At 39.9% G+C, this 20,357-nt stretch overlaps 1 protein-coding gene across 1 annotated transcript in view; it reads left to right on the top strand.

The window, feature by feature from the left end:
* UBAC2 (UBA domain containing 2) overlaps positions 1–20,357 on the top strand; it is a 104,318-nt gene that overhangs the window by 68,980 nt on the left and 14,981 nt on the right. The window contains exon 7 of the mRNA XM_060769553.2: positions 9,841–10,077. Coding sequence (XP_060625536.1) covers positions 9,841–10,077 — 237 coding nt within the window. The remainder of the gene's footprint in view (positions 1–9,840; positions 10,078–20,357) is intronic.

The raw sequence follows: 20,357 nt of genomic DNA, 5'->3' as shown, positions 1-20,357 counted from the left end.
AAGTTGAACGTTCTTATAAAACCTCCAAGTATTTCACTGTAGGTTTTTAAAATACTAAGATACTACAATCTTCAAGACCCAAGTCCCCTTTCTCTTCCCAACTTTGTTTAGTCAGATAATAATAATAATAATAATAATAATAATAATAATAATAATAATAAGCCAGTATAGGTGGTCCCAGTGGTGATCGGCACACTGGATGCAGTGCCTAAAGACCTTGGCCTGCACTTAAAAACAATCAGTACTGACAAAATTTCCATCTGTCAGGTGCAAAAGGCCACCCTACTTGGATCTGCACGCATTATTCTCCAATACATCACACAGTCCTAGACACTTAGGAAGTGCCCAATGTGTGATCAAATAGAAAAGCCAGCATAGTGATCTTGTTCGCTGTGTACTATTCTTGTTATGTAAGTAATAACCATAATAAAGTATTTGTAGATTGGTAAATGATGGCATGACTTAACAGAATAACTTCCATAATGTCCTTTATCCCAATGGTCCTCAACCTATGGGTCCCCAAATGTTTTGGCCTACAACTCCCAGAAATCCCAGCCAGTTTACCAGCTGTTATGATTTCTGGGAGTTGAAGGCCAAAACATCTGGAGACCCACAGATTGAGAACCATTGTTATATGCATCATTTTGCATCATTTTGCGACCCAGTAATTCAGTTTTACTAGCAAATCAGAGATTAAACCAACCCCTTATAAGGGATACATATGAGGGACACATACGTGTATTGTAGCAACAAGATGTATGAGGGCACAATGTGGCTCAAGAAATTTCCATTTATATTTTTAAAAATATGTGATTGATTACTTATTTGACATAGAATCCTTTTGTTTGCATGACATTTCCACACTGCAGCCGACACAAAATGACATGACACACAGTTTGGAAAGCTCTCCCCTGATGGATAGCCTGAAATGATATGTAGAACTGTAGTCAGAATGGAAGGAGGATAAAGAAAAAGTAATTCATGAATATCTATTGGGAGTGACTGGAGAAATTGACCGAGGTTGCCTTTATATAATTCTCTTTAGAAGAGAGGTGAGCAACAGAGCAGCATATTGTTTCAATCCACAAGGCAGTCATTAGTGAATAATATGCATCTTAGCATCCCTACTCCTGCTAGAGTATTAATTTCATTGCTGATTCCCTCTTCCATAGTGACAAATTTTTATGACATCTTTATTTGGCTCCAATACTAATCTTAAATGTTTGTTTTTCCTTCCTTTCAGTGTTTACTGATAAAATAATAATACATTACGTTGTCTCCAACAGTTCCCTTCTGCTAATTGGAAGAAATCTTTTTTCCAGCGGAGGAAACCTTTCCTGTCAAAGGACAGGAAAGTTTGGCTCCAATCCGTTATGTATACAGAAACAGGATAAAGATTTAGCTTCATATGCAATCCATATTAATGTTAACATTGTCCATATGGTCAAGCATTCTATTGTACACAGTGGCCAATCAGATGCCTCTGGGAAATCCATCAGGCACCTGAGGACAGCTGTTCTCTTTTTGGCCATTACTTCATTGGAAATTGCAGTTTGAGAAATATTGTTGGAAATCCTTCAATTGTGAGTCTATGTCTGAATTTAGATATATATCATGCAGTGTTTGGAGGCAGTGATATGCTTTGAATATGTTTTGAATATAAGCTAGAAACATTGAAGTGTCAGTAGTTGCCCAATATAAAGTAGCACTTACATTTTCATTATATAGTTGCACAATAGTTTCCAAAAAGGAAGGCTTATAAGTGAACTGGTCTAGAATCAGATTTGATGAACTGGTCTAGAATCAGATCAAATGATTTCATCGATTCCTAGTGAAACTTTTGAAATAAACTTAAGCGGCCTTGTTCCAGTGTGCAACACTTGACACTTACACTGAATCACATTTTTGGTTTTATTATCCAGATTTGAAGTTCTTTATAAACCATTTCCTGGATTCTTGTGGGTTTTTTCGGGCTATAGAGCCATGTTCTAGAGGCATTTCTCCTGACGTTTCGCCTGCATCTATGGCAAGCATCCTCAGAGGTTGAGAAGGTCTGTTGGAAGTAGGAAAAATGGGTTTATATATCTGTGGAATGGCTGGGGTGGGGCAAGGAGCTCTTCCCTGCTGCAGTTAGGTGTGAATGTTTAGCTGATCACCTTCATTAGCATTTGAAGGCCTGCCTGAGTCTGGGAAAATCTGTTGCTGGGAGGTGTTAATCTGTGCCTGGTTTTTTCCTCTCTGTTGTTTAGCTGTTATAATTTTAGAGTTTTTTTAATACTGGTAGCCAGATTTTGTTCATTTTCATGGTCTCTTCCTTTCTGTTGAAATTGTCCACATGCTTGTGGATTTCAATGGCTTCTCTGTGTAGTCTGACATGGTGGTTGTTGGTGTGGTCCAGCATTTCTGTGTTCTCAAATAATATGCTGTGTCCAGGCTGGTTCATCAGGTGCTCTGCTATGGCTGACTTCTCTGGTTGAAGTAGTCTGCAGTGCCTTTCATGTTCCTTGATGCGTGTCTGGGCGCTGCGTTTGGTGGTCCCTATGTAGACTTGTCCACAGCTGCATGGTATACGGTAGACTCCTGCAGAGGTGAGAGGATCCCTCTTGTCCTTTGCTGAACGTAGCATTTGTTGGATTTTCTTGGTGGGTTTGTAGATTGTTTGTATGTTGTGTTTCCTCATCAGCTTCCCTATGCGATCAGTGGTTCCCTTGATGTATGGCAGGAACACTTTTCCTCTGGGTGGATCTTCATCTTTACTCTCGTGGCTTGTTCTTGGTCTTGCAGCTCTTCTGATGTCTGGGGTGGAGTATCCATTGGCCTGGAGAGCCCAGTTGAGGTGGTTCAGTTCATCTTGGAGGAGGTGGGGTTCGCAGATTCTTTTTGCACGGTCTGCCAAGGCTTTAATGGTGCTTCCTTTTTGACTTGGGTGATGGTTGGAGTCACCATGTCAGACTACACAGAGAAGCCATTGAAATCCACAAGCATGTGGACAATTTCAACAGAAAGGAAGAGACCATGAAAATGAACAAAATCTGGCTACCAGTATTAAAAAACTCTAAAATTAAAACAGCTAAACAACAGAGAGGAAAAAACCAGGCACAGATTAACACCTCCCAGCAACAGATTTTCCCAGACTCAGGCAGGCCTTCAAATGCTAATGGAGGTGATCAGCTAAACATTCACACCTAACTGCAGCAGGGAAGAGCTCCTTGCCCCACCCCAGCCATTCCACAGATATATAAACCCATTTTTCCTACTTCCAACAGACCTTCTCAACCTCTGAGGATGCTTGCCATAGATGCAGGCGAAACGTCAGGAGAAATGCCTCTAGAACATGGCTCTATAGCCCGAAAAAACCCACAAGAACCTAGTGATTCCAGCCATGAAAGCCTTCGACAATACATTTCCTGGATTTAGCAATTTGAATAATTTGGTTTTATCCAATGTGACTGTCTAACCACTCAGTTCCAGATACTTATGTACAAGCAAAACAGCACAGTTCCCAGTACAGGTGAATAGGGTTTCCCCACTGTTTTCAACACAACATTGTCTGCACTGTCCATTTATTCTGTACTGTATCCATTGCCAGCAATTCTAAAATAGACGTTCCTGGAAGCAAAATATAGAAAGCTATTTGTAATAATTTAGAGGAAAGAGATTGTGAAATATCTATCCAAACATACTGAAAGGGACAGTACTTCATGAAAAAGAAGGGGTGTTGCATTACCAGATATTAACAAACAGATTATATGTAGTAACGAGGAATATAAAGATAAAGGTTTTCCCCTGACATTAAGTTCAGTCATGTCCGACTCTGGGGGTTGGTGCTCATCTCCATTTCTAAACCGAAGAGCCAGCGTTGTCTGTAAACGCCTCCAAGGTCATGTGGCCAGCATGACTTCATGGAGCGCTGTTACCTTCCCACCAGAGTGGTACCTATTGATTTACTCACATTTGAATGTTTTTGAACTGCTAGGTTGGCAGAAGCTGGGGCTAACAGGGGGAGCTCATCCCACTCCCCAATTCGAACCTGCGACCTTTTCGTCAGCAAGTTCAGCAGCTCAGTGCTTTTAACCCACTGCACCACCGTGGGCTCCTAACAGACAAATTATGTGTAGTAACTAACAAACAGATTATATGTAGTAACTAGGAATATAGTTTTGAGAAATCATGACAAACATGAAAATGAAATGAGTGGTATCTAAAATTATGGGACACAGTACTGTATCATGAATAATTAATAAACACACTAAAGGCACCAGATCCAGTCTGGTCTTGGAAGCTAAACAGGCTTTGGACTGGTTAGTGCTTGGATGGGAGACCACCAATAAATGCTAGGTGCTGGATTCAGAAGAAGAAACTGGCAAAGCTATCCCTGACTTTTCCTTGCCTAGGAAAACCCTATTAAATTCATGGGGTTGTCATAAATCAAGAGGCAACTTGAAGGTATATACATACGCTCCATGAGTAAAGTGGAAAGTAAACAATGAAAATGCAATATTGAAATGCATGACAAAATCACATAGTGGGGCGCCTGTTTCTTTTGCTAGAGTTGTGTCTCTTTTTATTTTTTGTTTCATGGTCATTTAAAAAAAATAAAAATATTATAAGTTTGTGCCCTCATACTGATTAAAAATAATTTAAACTTTTTTAAAGGGCTAGGGGATAAATAAAGGTTGTGTTGCTTAGTTGTCATGGTAAACCAAAGTACTTATGAGTCACAAATGTCCTGAATGTTTAGAATGACAAAATGCTTCTTTCCTGATGTTTTGCTCACAGAAAGGAACAAGAGGAAGGTTGGGTGAGGTGATGGGACAACCTTGTTTCACATGAATGCAAGCGATACGGCAGAAGCATATTCCTTCTTCCCCTTTTCAAGTTTAATGGAATGCGGAAAATTCAAACTGAATTGTAAATCTCTTATGTTGTAAAAAATGTGTGCAAACGGATGGCTCTGTCCTCTCGCCTGTCAATGCAGAGTGTCTGTTTGATTTATTAGTAGTGAAAACAAACCCACAGCCACTTCCTTTTTCTTTGTGCGCAAGTATGGGAGGGTGCAGACCACTAGACAGCAAGAGTAAAAAACAAACCCATAGAAGTATATTTGACCTTGTCCTAGTAAAGTGAGTGACAGAAAGAAAAGATATTGTCTCTGTGCCAGATATCACCTGCTTTGGCTTTGTCCTCTCCCAAAAGGGAATTGGTGCTCCGTCTGTGGGAAATTGAATAAATGATGCAGGCTAAGAGTTGCAGTCCTGATACTCTTGCAGACAAGCTGATAAAACTAGATGATGCTTCCATTGGGTGGTTTATAAAGATTGACAGATCAAACTGTCATCTGATAGAGATTACTAATGGTTACCTCTCATCATGAAGAGGAGTAATAAGAAGGCTGTTTAGGCTGATTTGAACTGGATTATATAGCAGTATAGAGTCATATAATCCAGTTCAAAGCAGATAATGATCTGGATTATTTATTTATTTATTTATTTATTTGCATTATTTCTATCCCGCCCATTTCAGCCCGAAGGCGAGTCAGGGCGGTATACACAGTTGGCACAATTCGATGCCAAAACAAATTACATACATTGATAAAGCAAAAACATCAAGTGCAATTAAACATAAACGACAGTGCATAATAAACAATTTTAAAAGAAACTATGTCCTCTCGTTCAAATCTTCATCCGTTACATTGTCTTGGCCGTTCCTGGGTCAATTTCCAACTCTAGTTTGTCTGTTTACTCCGGGGTTCTGAATGCTTGCTCGAAGAGCCAAGTATTTACTCTTTTTCGGAAAGTCAGGAGGGAGGGGGCTGATCTAATATCCCTAGGGAGGGAGTTCCACAGCTGGGGGGCCACCACAGAGAAGGCCCTGTCTCTTGTCCCCGCCAGACGTGCCTGCGAAGCAGGCGGGATCGAGCGTAGGGCCTCTCCAGACGATCTTACGTTCCTGGGGGGTTCGTAGGGATTATATGGCAGTGTAGAAGAAGCCTACATGTTGTTCACAATTTTGGTAAATAATAATTTTATTTCTTCCCTGCTTCTCCTCGGGGCAGGGCACAACATAGTTAAAAACACATCACCCCAAAAAACATTGTGTAAAATACATATATTGAAATGGATTTTTATTAAATACATATTTTAAAATACACAAAACAAAGATTAAAATAAACACATGACATGAGTTTAAAATTCATAGTTATACATTGACTGGATAAGCCTGTCAGGTGTGATAGGTCTTCAGTGGTCTTTTAAATTCCAACAACTGATTCAAACAGAGAATCATCATCACATTTTCAGATGACACCAAAGTGGGATGGGTAAGTCACAAGACATAAGACTGTCTACTACTACTTAATCCCAGCTATTTTAGACCTTTTGAATCAATTGTTGACCAACGAGTCACCAAGTAAATAAATGCCATTCATTAAATAAGGGCCCTTCTACACTACCATGTAATCCAGAATATCAAGGCAGATAATCCACATCTGTTTTGAACTGGATTATCTGAGTCTACACTGCCATATAATAGATAATAGATAATCTATTTTATACAGTGAAATTGTGATATGTTCTAAATCATACCACAATTAGGCTAACAGTAGGATTCAGGTCAGAATCAAGATGCAAGGCAATAATAAATGTGAGAAGAATGCAAAAGAACAACCCCAAAATGAGATAGTAAATGTAAACTTCTACATGGAATTTCCTGAATTAGCAGTAAGTGGAGGTTCTACAGTTTTGTGTCTACAATTTTTTTTTATCTTGGAAACATTTGTCTCTTACGCCATGCTTTTAAATAGTTTTGTGAATAAGGAGAACAACTGATACAAAATATGAATATTTCATCTACTTTGTCTAGAATGCAATTGTCTGTGAAGGAATCTGTAAAGGCCCCTTTTTCTTTTTCAAAAAATACATTTTGTAGAAAGAAAAATAATTGGTATTTGGATGTTTTGAGGCTTTTTTCTGAGTACATCTGAGGCTTTTAGGTTATAACATGACTAGGGAAAAAAAGGAAGTTTTGAATGCCGAAATACTTCCTAATCTAACTAAAATGTCATTACCGGTGTGGGGATATGCTTGAAGGACTGAAGGGAAGTATGTAGCACATGGTTTCATTCTCTTATTCTAGATATTTATGCCAATAGAAACCCATCAGTACTGATGTCAAACTCTGCTGGCATATATGACTCTAGAACAGACCTGCACAACCTGTGGCCTCCAACATGAGTTGGAGAAACCCTGGCCAGCTTGTCCAATGAACAGGAATTCTAGAAGGTGACGTCCAAAACATCTGGAGGGCTACAAGTTGTGCAGGCCTGCTTCAGAATATTACAAGTATTAGCTGATTTTAGACAACAATGGTCTTCTGATATTATTTCCTCTTAAATCAAATTGGGAATAGTTTTTTTCCCTTGTGTCAGGAGCGACTTGAGAAACTGGAAGTTACTTCTAGTGTGAGAGAATTGGCCTTCTACAAGGACTTTGCCCAGGGGACGCCCGGATGTTTTGATGTTTTACCATCCTTGTGGGAGGCTTCTCTCATGTCCCCGCATGGGGAGCTGGAGCTGACAAAGGGAGCTCATCTGCAGTCTTCTTTCATACTTCATAAGATGTGCTGGAGAGATAAGTTCAAGAACAAGCTGGGGCCTTCCTATAGTGTGTTATATGGATAGAATACAGTGAAAGCATTCAGCACGTAGGTTTGGATGGGTTTAGGTAGTCCCTCTTTAACACTGTATCTCCAAAAACATATATTAGCTCTTGGAAACTCTTCAGAACAAAAGAGCAGAAGTGAGAAGTACACCATTGGTTTGATTTCTGCTTTTGTAAGGTCGAGGTCAACCTTTTTTTTTTTTTTTGCTGACAGGAAAAAATAAAATATTGTGCTGGCTGTCGTTTCCCCCCCCCCCCCCTTTTTTTTTTTTTTAACCAAATGAATACAAAAAGTAAGTCTGGTTACCCACATTCATTGTATTAATTTTTGGAAGGATAAACCTTCCTCATTCACAGTGCTACAAGTGAAGTACTTCTTCAGCAAAACTGCCCAGTGCATGAATTAGAGAAGTACTTATCTCTTTCCCAGGGTGGGTAGTTTGATTATAGAGTCATCCAGAAGAGATCCCTGTAATGGAATAGCAGCCCAACAGTGTCTGATTCCCAGACAGCTTAGGTGAAGAAACAGATGCCCTTACTCTTATTTGCCATATACAACTGCCATCTTAAATGGAAAATTATTCACAAGGCATGTACTCATTTCAGATGTTTAAAAATATCCTGTCCTTGTTAAACTAAGAAAAAAATAGCAAAAGAAAAATAAAAAATCTACAGAGTGGGAGAGGCAATGTAAAAAAAAAATGAACAATTTATGATATAACTTCTTTGTTTCAGTTTCCTGCTTTGTCCCGAATTACTTTGATACCCCATTAGACCCGAGTTGTCCTGAAAGTCCGGGGTCGAATGGGGTATGGGCTCTGTGGGGGTTAACCCACAGATAGTCTTGTGATTACCCAGGCGTCCATCCTCACACCCATCTCACGCCTTTTGGACTCCTGCAGCCCAAAGACGTGTGATAGCACCCACCCCCTTCCCAACCCCCCTCCCTCAGCAAAGCCTTAAAAATTTGAAAACCCTTATGGGGTTGCTGTGGCACTGCTCCGACAGCCCTTCTGGTGCATAAAAACCATGCCTGAGCAACCTACCACCACCGCAGCAGTCACCACATCCGAATGTATTATTTTTACATGTCAGGAGAACTGCTGGAACAGTACCGTGGTGACCCAGTAAGATTTTTAATTTTTTTAAAAAATATTTATGTAATTTCTAAGCATTTTTTCTGTGAACATAGCTTGCAAAATCTGATGTAGATTTCATGTGTAAATTACTTTCTAATTGCTCAGCCTGATTGCCCATATTCAATTGTATTGTGCCCTTGTGTCTTCCAGATCATCAATTATTAGGAATATGTTTCATTATATATATGTATATTGTGCTGCATTTGAATTCATAATTTGAATAGTTGAGAACCTGTGGGCCCCCAGATGTTTTGTCCTTCAACTCCCCGAAAACCTAACACCTGGTAAACTGGCTGGGATTTCTGAGACTTGTAGGCCAAAACACCTGGGGAGCCACAGGTTGAGAACCATTGCTATGGATAGTCTAAAGTTCTGTAGCTCAAACACAAGTTTAAGACATTCGTAAGACCTGCGCTGTAGCTGACAAAGATACTAAATAGTCTTATTGGGAGGAAGAACTGCTTGAATGCTTTCTGTCATTTAGAAATATACTGTTTCTTTCATAAGCCACTTAACCACTTTATTAGCACACCAACATTAGCATGTGGTAGCTTGTTTTTTGTTTTGTTTTTTCATTTTGATGTTTTCACTACCATGTCAAATGGAAATATGAAGATCACCAAGTCCCGTAACTAGGTGGTTTCACAACAAACATTCAAACCACTTCTTTTTGTAACTATTTGGTGATGTTATGCCGTCTCCTCTTTCAAATTTTGGGGTGTTAATCCCTTTTTTATCCCTTTTTTATCAGTTTTCCATTCAAAGTGCTGTGGTTGTTTCCTGTACTACTTAACAACTACATCCTTGATTACAGACTCATGATAGAATACAATCTAGATGAGAACAACGATAAAGTGAATGTTTACATGGGGGGGGGGGGGATGCCTTGGCAGTTGAACTAACGATCTCTTGAACCCCAGATTAGATTATGAGAAAATTATACAATACTAGTGGAAAGCACAAATTGTATTTCAGTATCGCCTATCGACAAATCCCTTTGATAACTGTGGGATAAACATTTTAAATTTCTTTTTTACTTTCAGATTTCTGGAATGTGCTACAGCAGCAGTGTGCTAAAAGTGTACCAGGTACTTTGTATACCTAATGGTGTGGCAAGAATATTTGCTTGGACTCTCGAGCCAATTTTCTCATCCACAGAGCCATCCAGTGAGACCAGAGTTGGAATGGGAGCAACTGTGGACATACAGAGGCAACAGAGAATGGAATTACTGGATCGGCAGATCTTGATGTCACAGATGAGGCGGCAAAGGCAGCAACAGGTAAATAAAGCTGTTTTTCCTGAAGGATACAGCTGATTTTTAAAAGAAGTACAACTATTTAGTTAGTTAATCATCCTCGGTTTACCTTGGGTGGGAGAAAGGCAGAGGTGGTGAAGTCTGCAGTCATTTCTAAATAGTGGAACAGCACCTCTCTTTGCCAGGACTTGATTTGGATTACAAATCTCAGCATCAACAGCAGTAAAAAGATGTATGTATGTTTTCCACTGATACCTGAATATGTTGAAGATCATCAAATTCCTCCTGAACTTTGAAACTAAGCAGGGTCAGCCCGCATAAGTACTTGGATTGGAGTGCGCTAAAGCTATAGGGAAGGCAGAAATTGTTGCACTCCAGGACAGGAAAAGCCCCCTGACTTTAGACACCACACCTTTGGATAGGGAAACAATCCTTTTCTTGAAGATAATTAAAAAGCAGTAAAATAAAAAAGCACTTTAAAGAAATAGGTAAATCTAGTTAGGTAGGAAGATAAGCAGGAACAAAGTAGTCCAGGGTTTTAGTCCAGCAAAGTCCATAAAAACAAAGTCAAAACTTCCCAATAAAATGCAAGAAATCAGGAAACATGGATCCAAGGCATGAATATAAAAGCATAGAATCCAAAAATCAAAACCATGAAACAAAGGCACTTTAAACATGAATTTTCCAAGCAAAGCTTCCATGAAACAAGGACGAGATCTTGACTTGATTCCAAGCGATGCTTCATCTGACTACATATCCTGTACTTGAGACTTTTATCTCCTCGTTAGCTATGTCTCTAGCGCTCAGTAATTGATTTCTCTTTAGCTGAGAATTTCTTATCTTTTTCTCTCAGAGCCTGGCAGAACACCGAGGCTTTCCTGTTTTGACTGTTCTCCTCCCGTCTATCTATTTGCTCATTAATTTCTGCAGCTGGGCCAAGTGCCTAGCTGTTTTCATGTTCCCTATCATGGGAACTCTCTGGTAACAATTCAGAGAGCACATCATCATCCCTACACCCCTCAGGGACATTCTCATGGGAAACTAAACTTTGAACAAGGAACTCCTGGTCATTCTCTGCATCAATATCCTTGACCAAACCATTGCCATCTTGCAACTCATTGACATCACTCTCCACATGTAAAGCACCCTGATCCTGAAACACAATCACAGGCTGAGCTCCAACACAAATATTCAAAGTTGGTTTTGCCAATTTCCTCCTCTAAAATATGGCTTACAGTGTCTGGAGGTTTCCTATTCAAGTATTGCCCAGGACTGACCCTGCTTAGCTTCTACAATCAGATTGGATCTGGTGCCTTTAGGTTAGTTAGGATGCAGTGTACATATCTTGAAGAATTTAACTAGCAGTTATTTCTTTTCTACAGAATAGTTATGTCTGAGCTAAAACCAAACCAGCCTGTCTTTCTCCAGACAGAATGTGGTCAATAGTTTTTCTAAGCTGAAAGGTGTAGTTAGTTGGAGGCAAAGGATCAGAAACTAAACTTTTTTAACTTGGCAAGCTATTTTGCTAGTCTCTGATACTCAACTACCCCAGTATTGAAATATTCCCAATTTTAGTCACATTACACTGAATAGAGCATTAAGTCCTGAAACAGAGCACATCATTCTTGAACCTTTCCCAATTTTGGACATTTTAAAACACATGCCTCCTTGTACCCTGACTGTTTTAGTAACAATGCAGTCTTGTTGCTAAAACATCCTTAAAAAGTTCTTCCAAGTTTTTCAAAAGCAGAATTTTTATTTGTGTGTGTGTGTAATGTTAGATAACAAGGGCATAGAAACATACAAAACAGTTTTGAGCATATGCAGGTCATGGGCTACACTGTTTCACTGGAATAAAGCCATAACTAAAACTTTGAGTAATCCTGGGCTCATCAACTAGCTTATTTTTGGCCTGGGGAAATAAGCACGGAAGTTCTCCTCACTGGTTTGTTGTTGTGTGTCTTCAAGTCATTTCTGCCTTATGGCTTTCAAGAAGTTTGCTGGGACTGAGATTGTATGACTCACCCAAGGTCATTCCATGGGTTTGCATGGCTGAGCAGAGAATCGAATCATGATCTTTTCTCAGAGTTCAAAACTCAAGACCACTACTCTATGCTGACTCTTCTCCTCTTTGGTATCACTGACTAGTAGTGACTTTATCATAGGCTTATTCTGTGTTGCCTTTCTCCTGTTCTCCTGCCTAGCCTCTAGAACATTTATGAGTGGTTTTGAATATAAGAAAAAAATAGTAAATAATGTAATGGAGATTAAATTGTTAGAAATGCAGGTATGTACCACATGTACTGCAATTGTGATACACAATGGAGTTGGCCCTATTTCACTTCCCTTTTACTGCATACAGCAAAATAATGACAGAGACACTTCTTAGCCTCCCCGTTGCAGGATGTTATTTATTTATTTATTGCATCAGGAGTGAATCAAGGGTACAGTTGTGATGTATTTGAGAAAACACAAAACTTGGCATTCTGTTAAATGTCCTTTGACTAGTAGCTGGGCAGTTTGAGGGCCTCTGGCGTTGCTATAAGAAGGTCCTCCATTGTGCATGTGGCAGGGCTCAGAGTGCATTGTAATAGGTGGTCTGTGGTTTGCTCTTCTCCACACTTACATGTCATGGACTCCACTTTGTAGCCCCATTTCTTAAGATTGGCTCTGCATCTTGTGTTCAGCACCTTCCAAGTTGCCCAGTCTTCTGTGTGCCCAGGAGGGAGTCTCTCATTTCATATCAGCCATGGGTTGAGGTTCTAGGTTTTAGCCTGCCACTTTTGGACTCTCACTTGCTGAGAGTATCTCTGTAGATCTTAGAAAACTCTTTCTTGATTTAAGGCATTGGCGTGCTGGCTGATGTCCGAATAGGGGATGGGCCAGAGATATCACTGCCTTGGTCCTTTCATTATTGGCTGCTACTTTCTGGCGGATGTCAGGTGGTGCAATACCGGCTAGTCAGTGTAATTTCTCCAGTAGTGTAGGGCAGAGACAGCCTGTGATAATGTGGCATGTCTCATTAAGAGCCACATCCACTATTTTAACAGGGTGAGATGTGTTCCACACTGGGCATGCGTACTCAGCAGCAGAGTATCAAAGTGCAAGGGCAGATGTCTTCACTGTATCTGATTGTGATCCCCAGGATGTGCCTGTCAGCTTTCATATGATATTGTTTCTATCACCCACTTTTTGCTTGATATTCAAACAGTGCTTCTTATAGATCAGAGAACGGTCCAGGGTAACATCCAGGTGTCCCCTAGGCAACTTCTTTGTAGACGGCTGATTCTCTCACTCCAGAAGCGACTTGCAGCATGCAAAATGTAGTCATTAGCTAGGTATTGTCTTATACTTGTAGTCACCTGTAATCTCTCAATATTGCTGCAGTAGCACAGTGTTTGATTGTCTTAATGAAATAAGACACATAGGATAGTGGGTGGATATAGTATTTGCCAGTCAGAGCCACATCTTCTTGAATAGCTCACACTTTGCAGGGGAAGTATGGATTTCTAATGGTTCCATCTGCATTCACCACAGTGTAGCTTCTGGAATAAAGGAACTTATTTGAAATGTTGCGAGGGTAAGGGTTTCTGCAATTTTTGGTACAGGGTGGTGAAACAATCTTCTTGCTTCCCCTCACAAACCCATTCCCCGGGCTTTCTTCACTCCATTACCCAATGTTTTCCTTACCACTCACTATCTTGACTGTTGTAAATATTCTTTTCGTTAGAAAACTGTATTGCAGTAAAGGCACTCAAGAGGAAAAATGAGAAACTTAGCTAGAAACTGCATATTGAGGCATATTTATGAAACTCTGATAAGGGGTTTGGAAGAAATGTTTTGATATGTTTTTTCCCCACGTTTCCCCTAGCTGCACGGTTTCATTTTTGGCTGGCAGTATGTCTGCATGCAAACTGTGAAATTTGGGCCTTAAGTGAAGTTGGAAAAATATTTCACCATAATTTTTTATGTATAGATAAATGAACACCTAAGGAAATGTGTCTGATCTGAACGCATATGGCATTGCCTTCAGAATGTCTCTGAATTGCAATTCTCATGATTCTTGACACGTCAAAATAATCTACGAGGACTTTATAGTTTTGCTTGAACAAGGGCATAAATACTGATGTTATTGGGGCCCAACATTTGAAATCTGGGCTTTCTTTCATTGTGTATTTGACTTAAATTCACTTTGCTCCACATCACTAAAAATACTGCCTCATTTGGTAATGAGGTCTACCAGTTTCTCAAATCTCAATTTTAAGGTTTTTAAGATCAAGTCAGAGGGTGCTGTGGTTTTTAACTTTGAATGTGTTTGGTTTTTAACTGAGATTGCACCCAAATTTGTGTAGCATTGCACAGAAGTCTGCAAACTCCATCAATGATGCTTTCTTCCTGCATGAATGCTGAGGCATTTCAGAAACAGCCTTTACACTTTAATATCTTTTGTTTGTTCCTCCAACTTACGAACTACTCATAGTTTAGAACAAGGGTGGGAGAACAGGAAGTGAGAGAAATGTATCCCTCCGAAGGGAAATTCACTCCTGTAAAAGTAATCATAAGGAAAAGGTGTCTCCACTGAAGCTTTATCTCCAATCCTTGTTTCCACAACAAGCCAAATTCTTCAAAATTCAATTATCACAGGGACAGAAAGTGAGGTGAACTCTTCTGGGCAGGGAAACAAACACCATAGAGGGGTTAACCCTTTCCTATGCTATCCACCGCTAAAGAATATATATTTTTGACTGGAGTTACGCTTTAAAATGTACCTGATCCGACTTATAAACAAATTAAAATTAAAACAAACCTCCAGAACCTATCTTGTTTGTAACTTGGTGACTGCCTGTAGGTGATTTTAAGCAGTTAGTTGTCTCAAATGGACTACTTGAAGGTTACTTTTGGTGACTCAATGCTGGAATCATATCACAAAGCATTTTTCCCCTAAAGGAAAATTTACATTTTCTTCCCACAGTATTATGGTTCATGAATATCTTTTGACTCAGTTAAAAAGCAATCACAGCTCTTCTACAGGTTGTGTGTAAGTATAAGTCGAGATCTCCCCCCACCCTACAAACAATATTAACCACCTCACTGCAGGAAGCTGTCAAAAATGGCCCAGAATGTTTCAAACCAATGCTGGAAGGCTCCTATATTCATATGTGATGGTCTTGCAAAAAAGCTTATTGGCTAAAACATATATGATAATTCAACAAAAAATTAAAGGCAGTAAATATGGATCAGTTCTTTGCATGACAAGAGCAGCAAGAATATTGTTTGGTCAAACATGGAAACAGATTGAAGTACTGACAATGTAAGAATGGATTGTAAAAGCTACTGAGTTAGTTCACATTACAAAATTAGCATGGCTGCTAATTGAAGAGTTTCCAAAAAATTGGATACTGTTTATGGACTTTTGGGGCAACAAGAAATATAACTATATGATAATCTGTGGTTATGGTTATTAGTAATTAGTACAAATATTGTATTGTCAAAGGCTTTCATGATTGAAATAATGATTGTAGGTTTTTCGGGCTGTATGGACATGTTCTAGAAGCATTCTCTCTACTGACGTTTTGCCTGCATCTGTGGTAGGCATCCTCAGAGGTTGTGAGGTCTGTTGGAAACTAGGAAAATTGGGTTTATATATCTGTGGAAGGTCCAGGGTGGGAGAAAGAACTCTTGCCTGTTGGAGCTAGGTGTGAATGTTTCAGTTGGCCACCTTGATTAGCATTTGGTGGTCTGACAGTTTTTAGATGTGCCCTGTTACTGCTTGGGGAATCCTTTGTTGAGGGGCAATTAGCTGTCCCTGATTATTTCTTGTCTGGAGTTCTCCTGTGTTTGAATGTTGTTTTTTATTTACTGTTATAATTTTAGAGTTTTTTCAATACTGGTAGCCAGATTTTGTTCATTTTTCATGGTTTCTTCCTTTCTGTTGAAATTGTCCACATGTTTGTGGGTTTCAATGGCTTCTCTGTGTAGTACAAATATTTATTTGGATCTGTAATGATAAATCTTTGCTTCTGTCTCTCCCCACCCCCCTCTGAATGTATATTACCATGTGAATAAGACTGATAATGTCAATTAATCAATCAATCAATTAAAAAGAAAATAGTCAAATACTTTCCTACAATCTATCATCTCCTCCATCTGTGTCATGCACTCCTTTTCATGCACAAAAAGTAGGTGAAGGCAAAGGAAAGGCCAATGCAGCAAAGAAGAGGAGGGCAAGGAGCCTGAGCTGAACCTCCCTGCCCTCCCTTCCTTGTGGGAAGCCCTGCTGCCATCTCATTCAGAGAAGTTGAGATAAAGTTAGGAGCTGGAAGAAGCGAAGGAAGAAGAGACTGTCACTGCTAAAGAGGAGTGAGTCATAGGAGTAGTTAGAGTTCTCTCCTTTGTTATTATTGCTGTCTCTATGACTTTGGAACCATTACCGCCACCACTTTTGTGCCCACCCCCAGCACTGGCCTGAGGTTTCTGAAGTGAGGCAAGGCAGAGCAGCCTGGGACTCCTCTCCACTTCCTCCCTCTGTCTGACCACTGTCCCTGCACCACTGCCATCCTCAGTTTCTCTTCCTTGTTACCCCTTCTCCTTCTTTTTTCTCCTTCTTCATGTTGTCAATCCTTACCTTCATTCTTCCAATCATGAAACAACTACTGTTCTGGAAGACAGGTGAGCAGAATGGTGCCTTCTGTGATGCACCTGCTCATTCATTTGCACTCTCTCTAGAGATCTCCTATACAGTATTGTATTTTATGTATATGCATATACAAGTATTCCAAAATCCAAAAACCTTCTGATCCCTAGCATTTCAGATAAGGAAGATTCGACCTGTGTGAGTTAATGAAGACATAAAGGACACAATTTAATAAGCACAAACTTCTCCTTTTGACTATTGATGCTCTTTTTATCTTACCTCCTTCCTTCTCAGCTACTTCTTACTTCCATCCAGAAATCTCTTTCCTTCAAGTATTTCTAAGCAGTTGCTACTCATAATCAGGGGAATAATTTAGTCAATGTTTAAAGTGCATTTTTCTTACTGTCTGACTAGAAGGAACCCTCAACTGAACCTTTTTTTCACTTACGATACCATAACTGAACATGTCAGTGATAAAATCTAGGATGGTCTCAATAATAAACCACTTGTTAGTTTCCTTTTTGTTACTTACATATATTGCAGTACATGTTCGGTTTGAAAGATGTTTCACAGAGATCACTTGATTTACTAATAAGGAGACATTCATGTCATATGTTTTTTTTAAAAAACTGTTGAAAGAATTTGACATTTATTATTTGTGAAATTTCATACTAGATCTTCAAGGTAACATATATCAGAGTTCTCCAAAGCTTAAGAGTTGAACTTAAATGGCTTGTCAAGCACTACGTGTATTCATGGCCCACAAAGTCTCATAACAGTCCCTCAAGATGAAGACAAGGCAGTGGCTTTTGAACTGGCCTCCCTTCTTCAATTTGATTAATTTTGTACATTTTTCAGGCCATTTTCCTTGAAAACCACACATGAAGTTCACTGAAATCCCATCCCTGTCCCCCAATTCGCATCTCTATTTTCATCAGTGACCATCTCAAAATGATCACTGGAAGTGACAGGACCTAGTTTCTATTTGCCATGTTGTGATGGACTCTATTGAGGTCTATCCTTGATCTATTACTGTGACAATATATATCTGAATATCTGATTCACAGTCAAGAACTAGGATTGTTTTTAAGGTCTTGCTTAGATTTATTTATTTATTTATCGTGTCATCCGCAACCAGAACATTGTATTACATTTCTAACAGAACAAAACAAACAAACAGATAAAAACAAACAAACAAAAAAACCCACACATTTTGCAAACTTGGTAGCTGATTAAATGTCCTTTGACCAGTATCTGGCCACTTGAAGTGCCTCTGGTGTTGCCGCAAGAAGGTCCTCCATCGTGCATGTGGCAGGGCTCAGGTTGCATTGCAGCAGGTGGTCAGTGGTTTGCTCTTCTCCACACTCGCATGTCGTGGATTCAACTTTGTAGCCCCATTGCTTAAGATTGGCTCTGCATCTCGTGGTGCCAGAGCGCAGTCTGTTCAGCGCCTTCCAAGTCGCCCAGTCTTCTGTGTGCCCAGGGGGGAGTCTCTCATCTGGTATCACCCACGGATTGAGGTGCTGGGTTTGAGCCTGCCACTTTTGGACTCTCGCTTGCTGAGGTGTTCCAGCGAGTGTCTCTGTAGATCTAAGAAAACTATTTCTTGATTTGAGTCGTTGACGTGCTGGCTGATACCCAAACAAGGGATGAGCTGGAGATGTCTCCAGCCTTTCTTACATAAGAATGCAAAAGTGGTCTCACAATACTGGACAAGGCTGCTTTTTTGTTTGCTGTAGGAAGCATGTAATATCACAAGTTGAAGCAGAACTGAGAAGTGTTACTTTGCAGATATCTAAATGTAAAATTTGAAAACAAATTTGATAATGATCATCATTAAAATTATGGATTAGCAGATTTACTGCAATGTGAGTTTCATGATTTTTTGTTGCTATCAACTGTCTTCAAGTCCATTCTGATTTGTGGCAACACAGTGAATGAAAGACCTCCAGGTCACGCCGGCCTCAACATACCTCCTCATGTCTTGCAGGTTCAGAGCTGTGGCATCCTTGATTGAGTCTATACACCTTCTACTTTTCCTACTGCCTTCTGTCTTGCCAAGCATTCATTTCCTTTCTAGAGAGTCATATGATGTGTCCAAGATACAACAATCTCAGTTTAGTCATCTTGGCTTCTAGAAAATGGAGCCATCCGTCGGGGTGCTTTGAATGCAATTTTCCTGCTTCTTGGCAGGGAGTTGGACTAGATGGCCCATGAGGTCTCTATGATTTTGTGATCCTAGAGCAAATCATTTATTTGCTCTACGATTCATTTCTCTGTCTTTTTAGCAGTTTAGGTTATCCATGAAACTATCCCCCATCACCAAATTTCTGTGTTGATTTTTCCTATCAGCTTTTTCACTGTACAGCTTTCTCATCCATACATAGACATTGCAAATATCATGGCATTGGCAATCCTGACTTTGATATTCAGTAATATATCTTGGCACTCGAGAATCTTCTCTTGTTCCTTCATAGTTGCCTTTTCTAAATCCTAGTTATCTCTTGATTTCTTACCTAGTTCACGCTATTACAAAACCTAAATCATTTCCAGGGTAACAAAAGAAAAGGGTAACACAACTAAGAATAGAATCGGTGTTTTTGCAGTGTGCCAGCATGTGTGGTGAAGGAGAGGAGCATCCTTCTTTCATTATTACACACAGCATTGTATATGCACATAGTGGCAGGAACAGATTTTGTTCATTTTTACTAATGACTTGTGATTTTACTCCCCTATAAAAGCAGACAAGAGCTTTTGAAATGAGACAGGACATTAACGTCCTAAACAAACCTGCTCCTTTTCGCCATAACATTGAAGTATTCTTGGAATTCAAGCTTCAAGTTGGTGTATTGTTCACCACAAAGCTACATTCCTATCATCTGATGGAAAAAGGTGGTAGCAGGCCTCAGGCATTCTCAGATTATTGGAGATAAATTGTATTTTACCAGATTATGACATATGCCACATGTTGTGAGAGAGCACCTTTCAACATTTGGAAACAAGTAAAGAACAATCTATATCTATCTATCTATACATATAATAAAGAAGAGTGTTTGTATGGGAAGGACAGAGGTGCGGAGGGCGGAAGGAGTATGTGCCAGCGTTCTGATTGGCTGCGGCTGTGGTGCTATTTGCATATGGTCTCTGATTGGCCAGCTTCAATAGGAGCCCCTGGTGGAGAAGAGGGTTCATGGCAGAAACGGGGCATGACAGAAGGAAATTTGCATATGGTCTCTGATTGGCCAGCCTCAAATCCAACATTCCGAGATGACAAAGAGAGGAAAGGAAAGGCCAAAGGGGGCTGGGTCAGAACACTCCCAATACAGACCGAAAGAGGCACACAGAGCCCCCATCACCCACTCGACATCCTACTGCAGTTTGGAGGACTATGAACCATGGATGATGGGACTTGCAGTATCACCACTCACATTCTGAGACCGCTGTTAACCTTATCCAATGACTGATCAGGACCAAACTTCGCACATAGACCTTTCATGACCCACTTTACGTCCTGGTGTGGTTTGGCTGGGGATGGACCGTGGATTATGGGACTTGCAGTACCATTCCTCATTCTTCAGACCACTGCAACCCTCATCCAATTACCAATAAATACCAAATTTGGCACACTGAGTCTCCATGACGCACTCTACATCCAGGTGCAGTTTGAAGG

Source organism: Anolis sagrei, chromosome 3 (assembly GCF_037176765.1).
Source record: "Anolis sagrei isolate rAnoSag1 chromosome 3, rAnoSag1.mat, whole genome shotgun sequence".
Lineage (NCBI taxonomy): Eukaryota > Metazoa > Chordata > Lepidosauria > Squamata > Dactyloidae > Anolis > Anolis sagrei.
The sequence above is the reverse complement of the archived record's forward strand: the minus strand, read 5'-3'. Positions and strand labels throughout refer to the sequence as shown.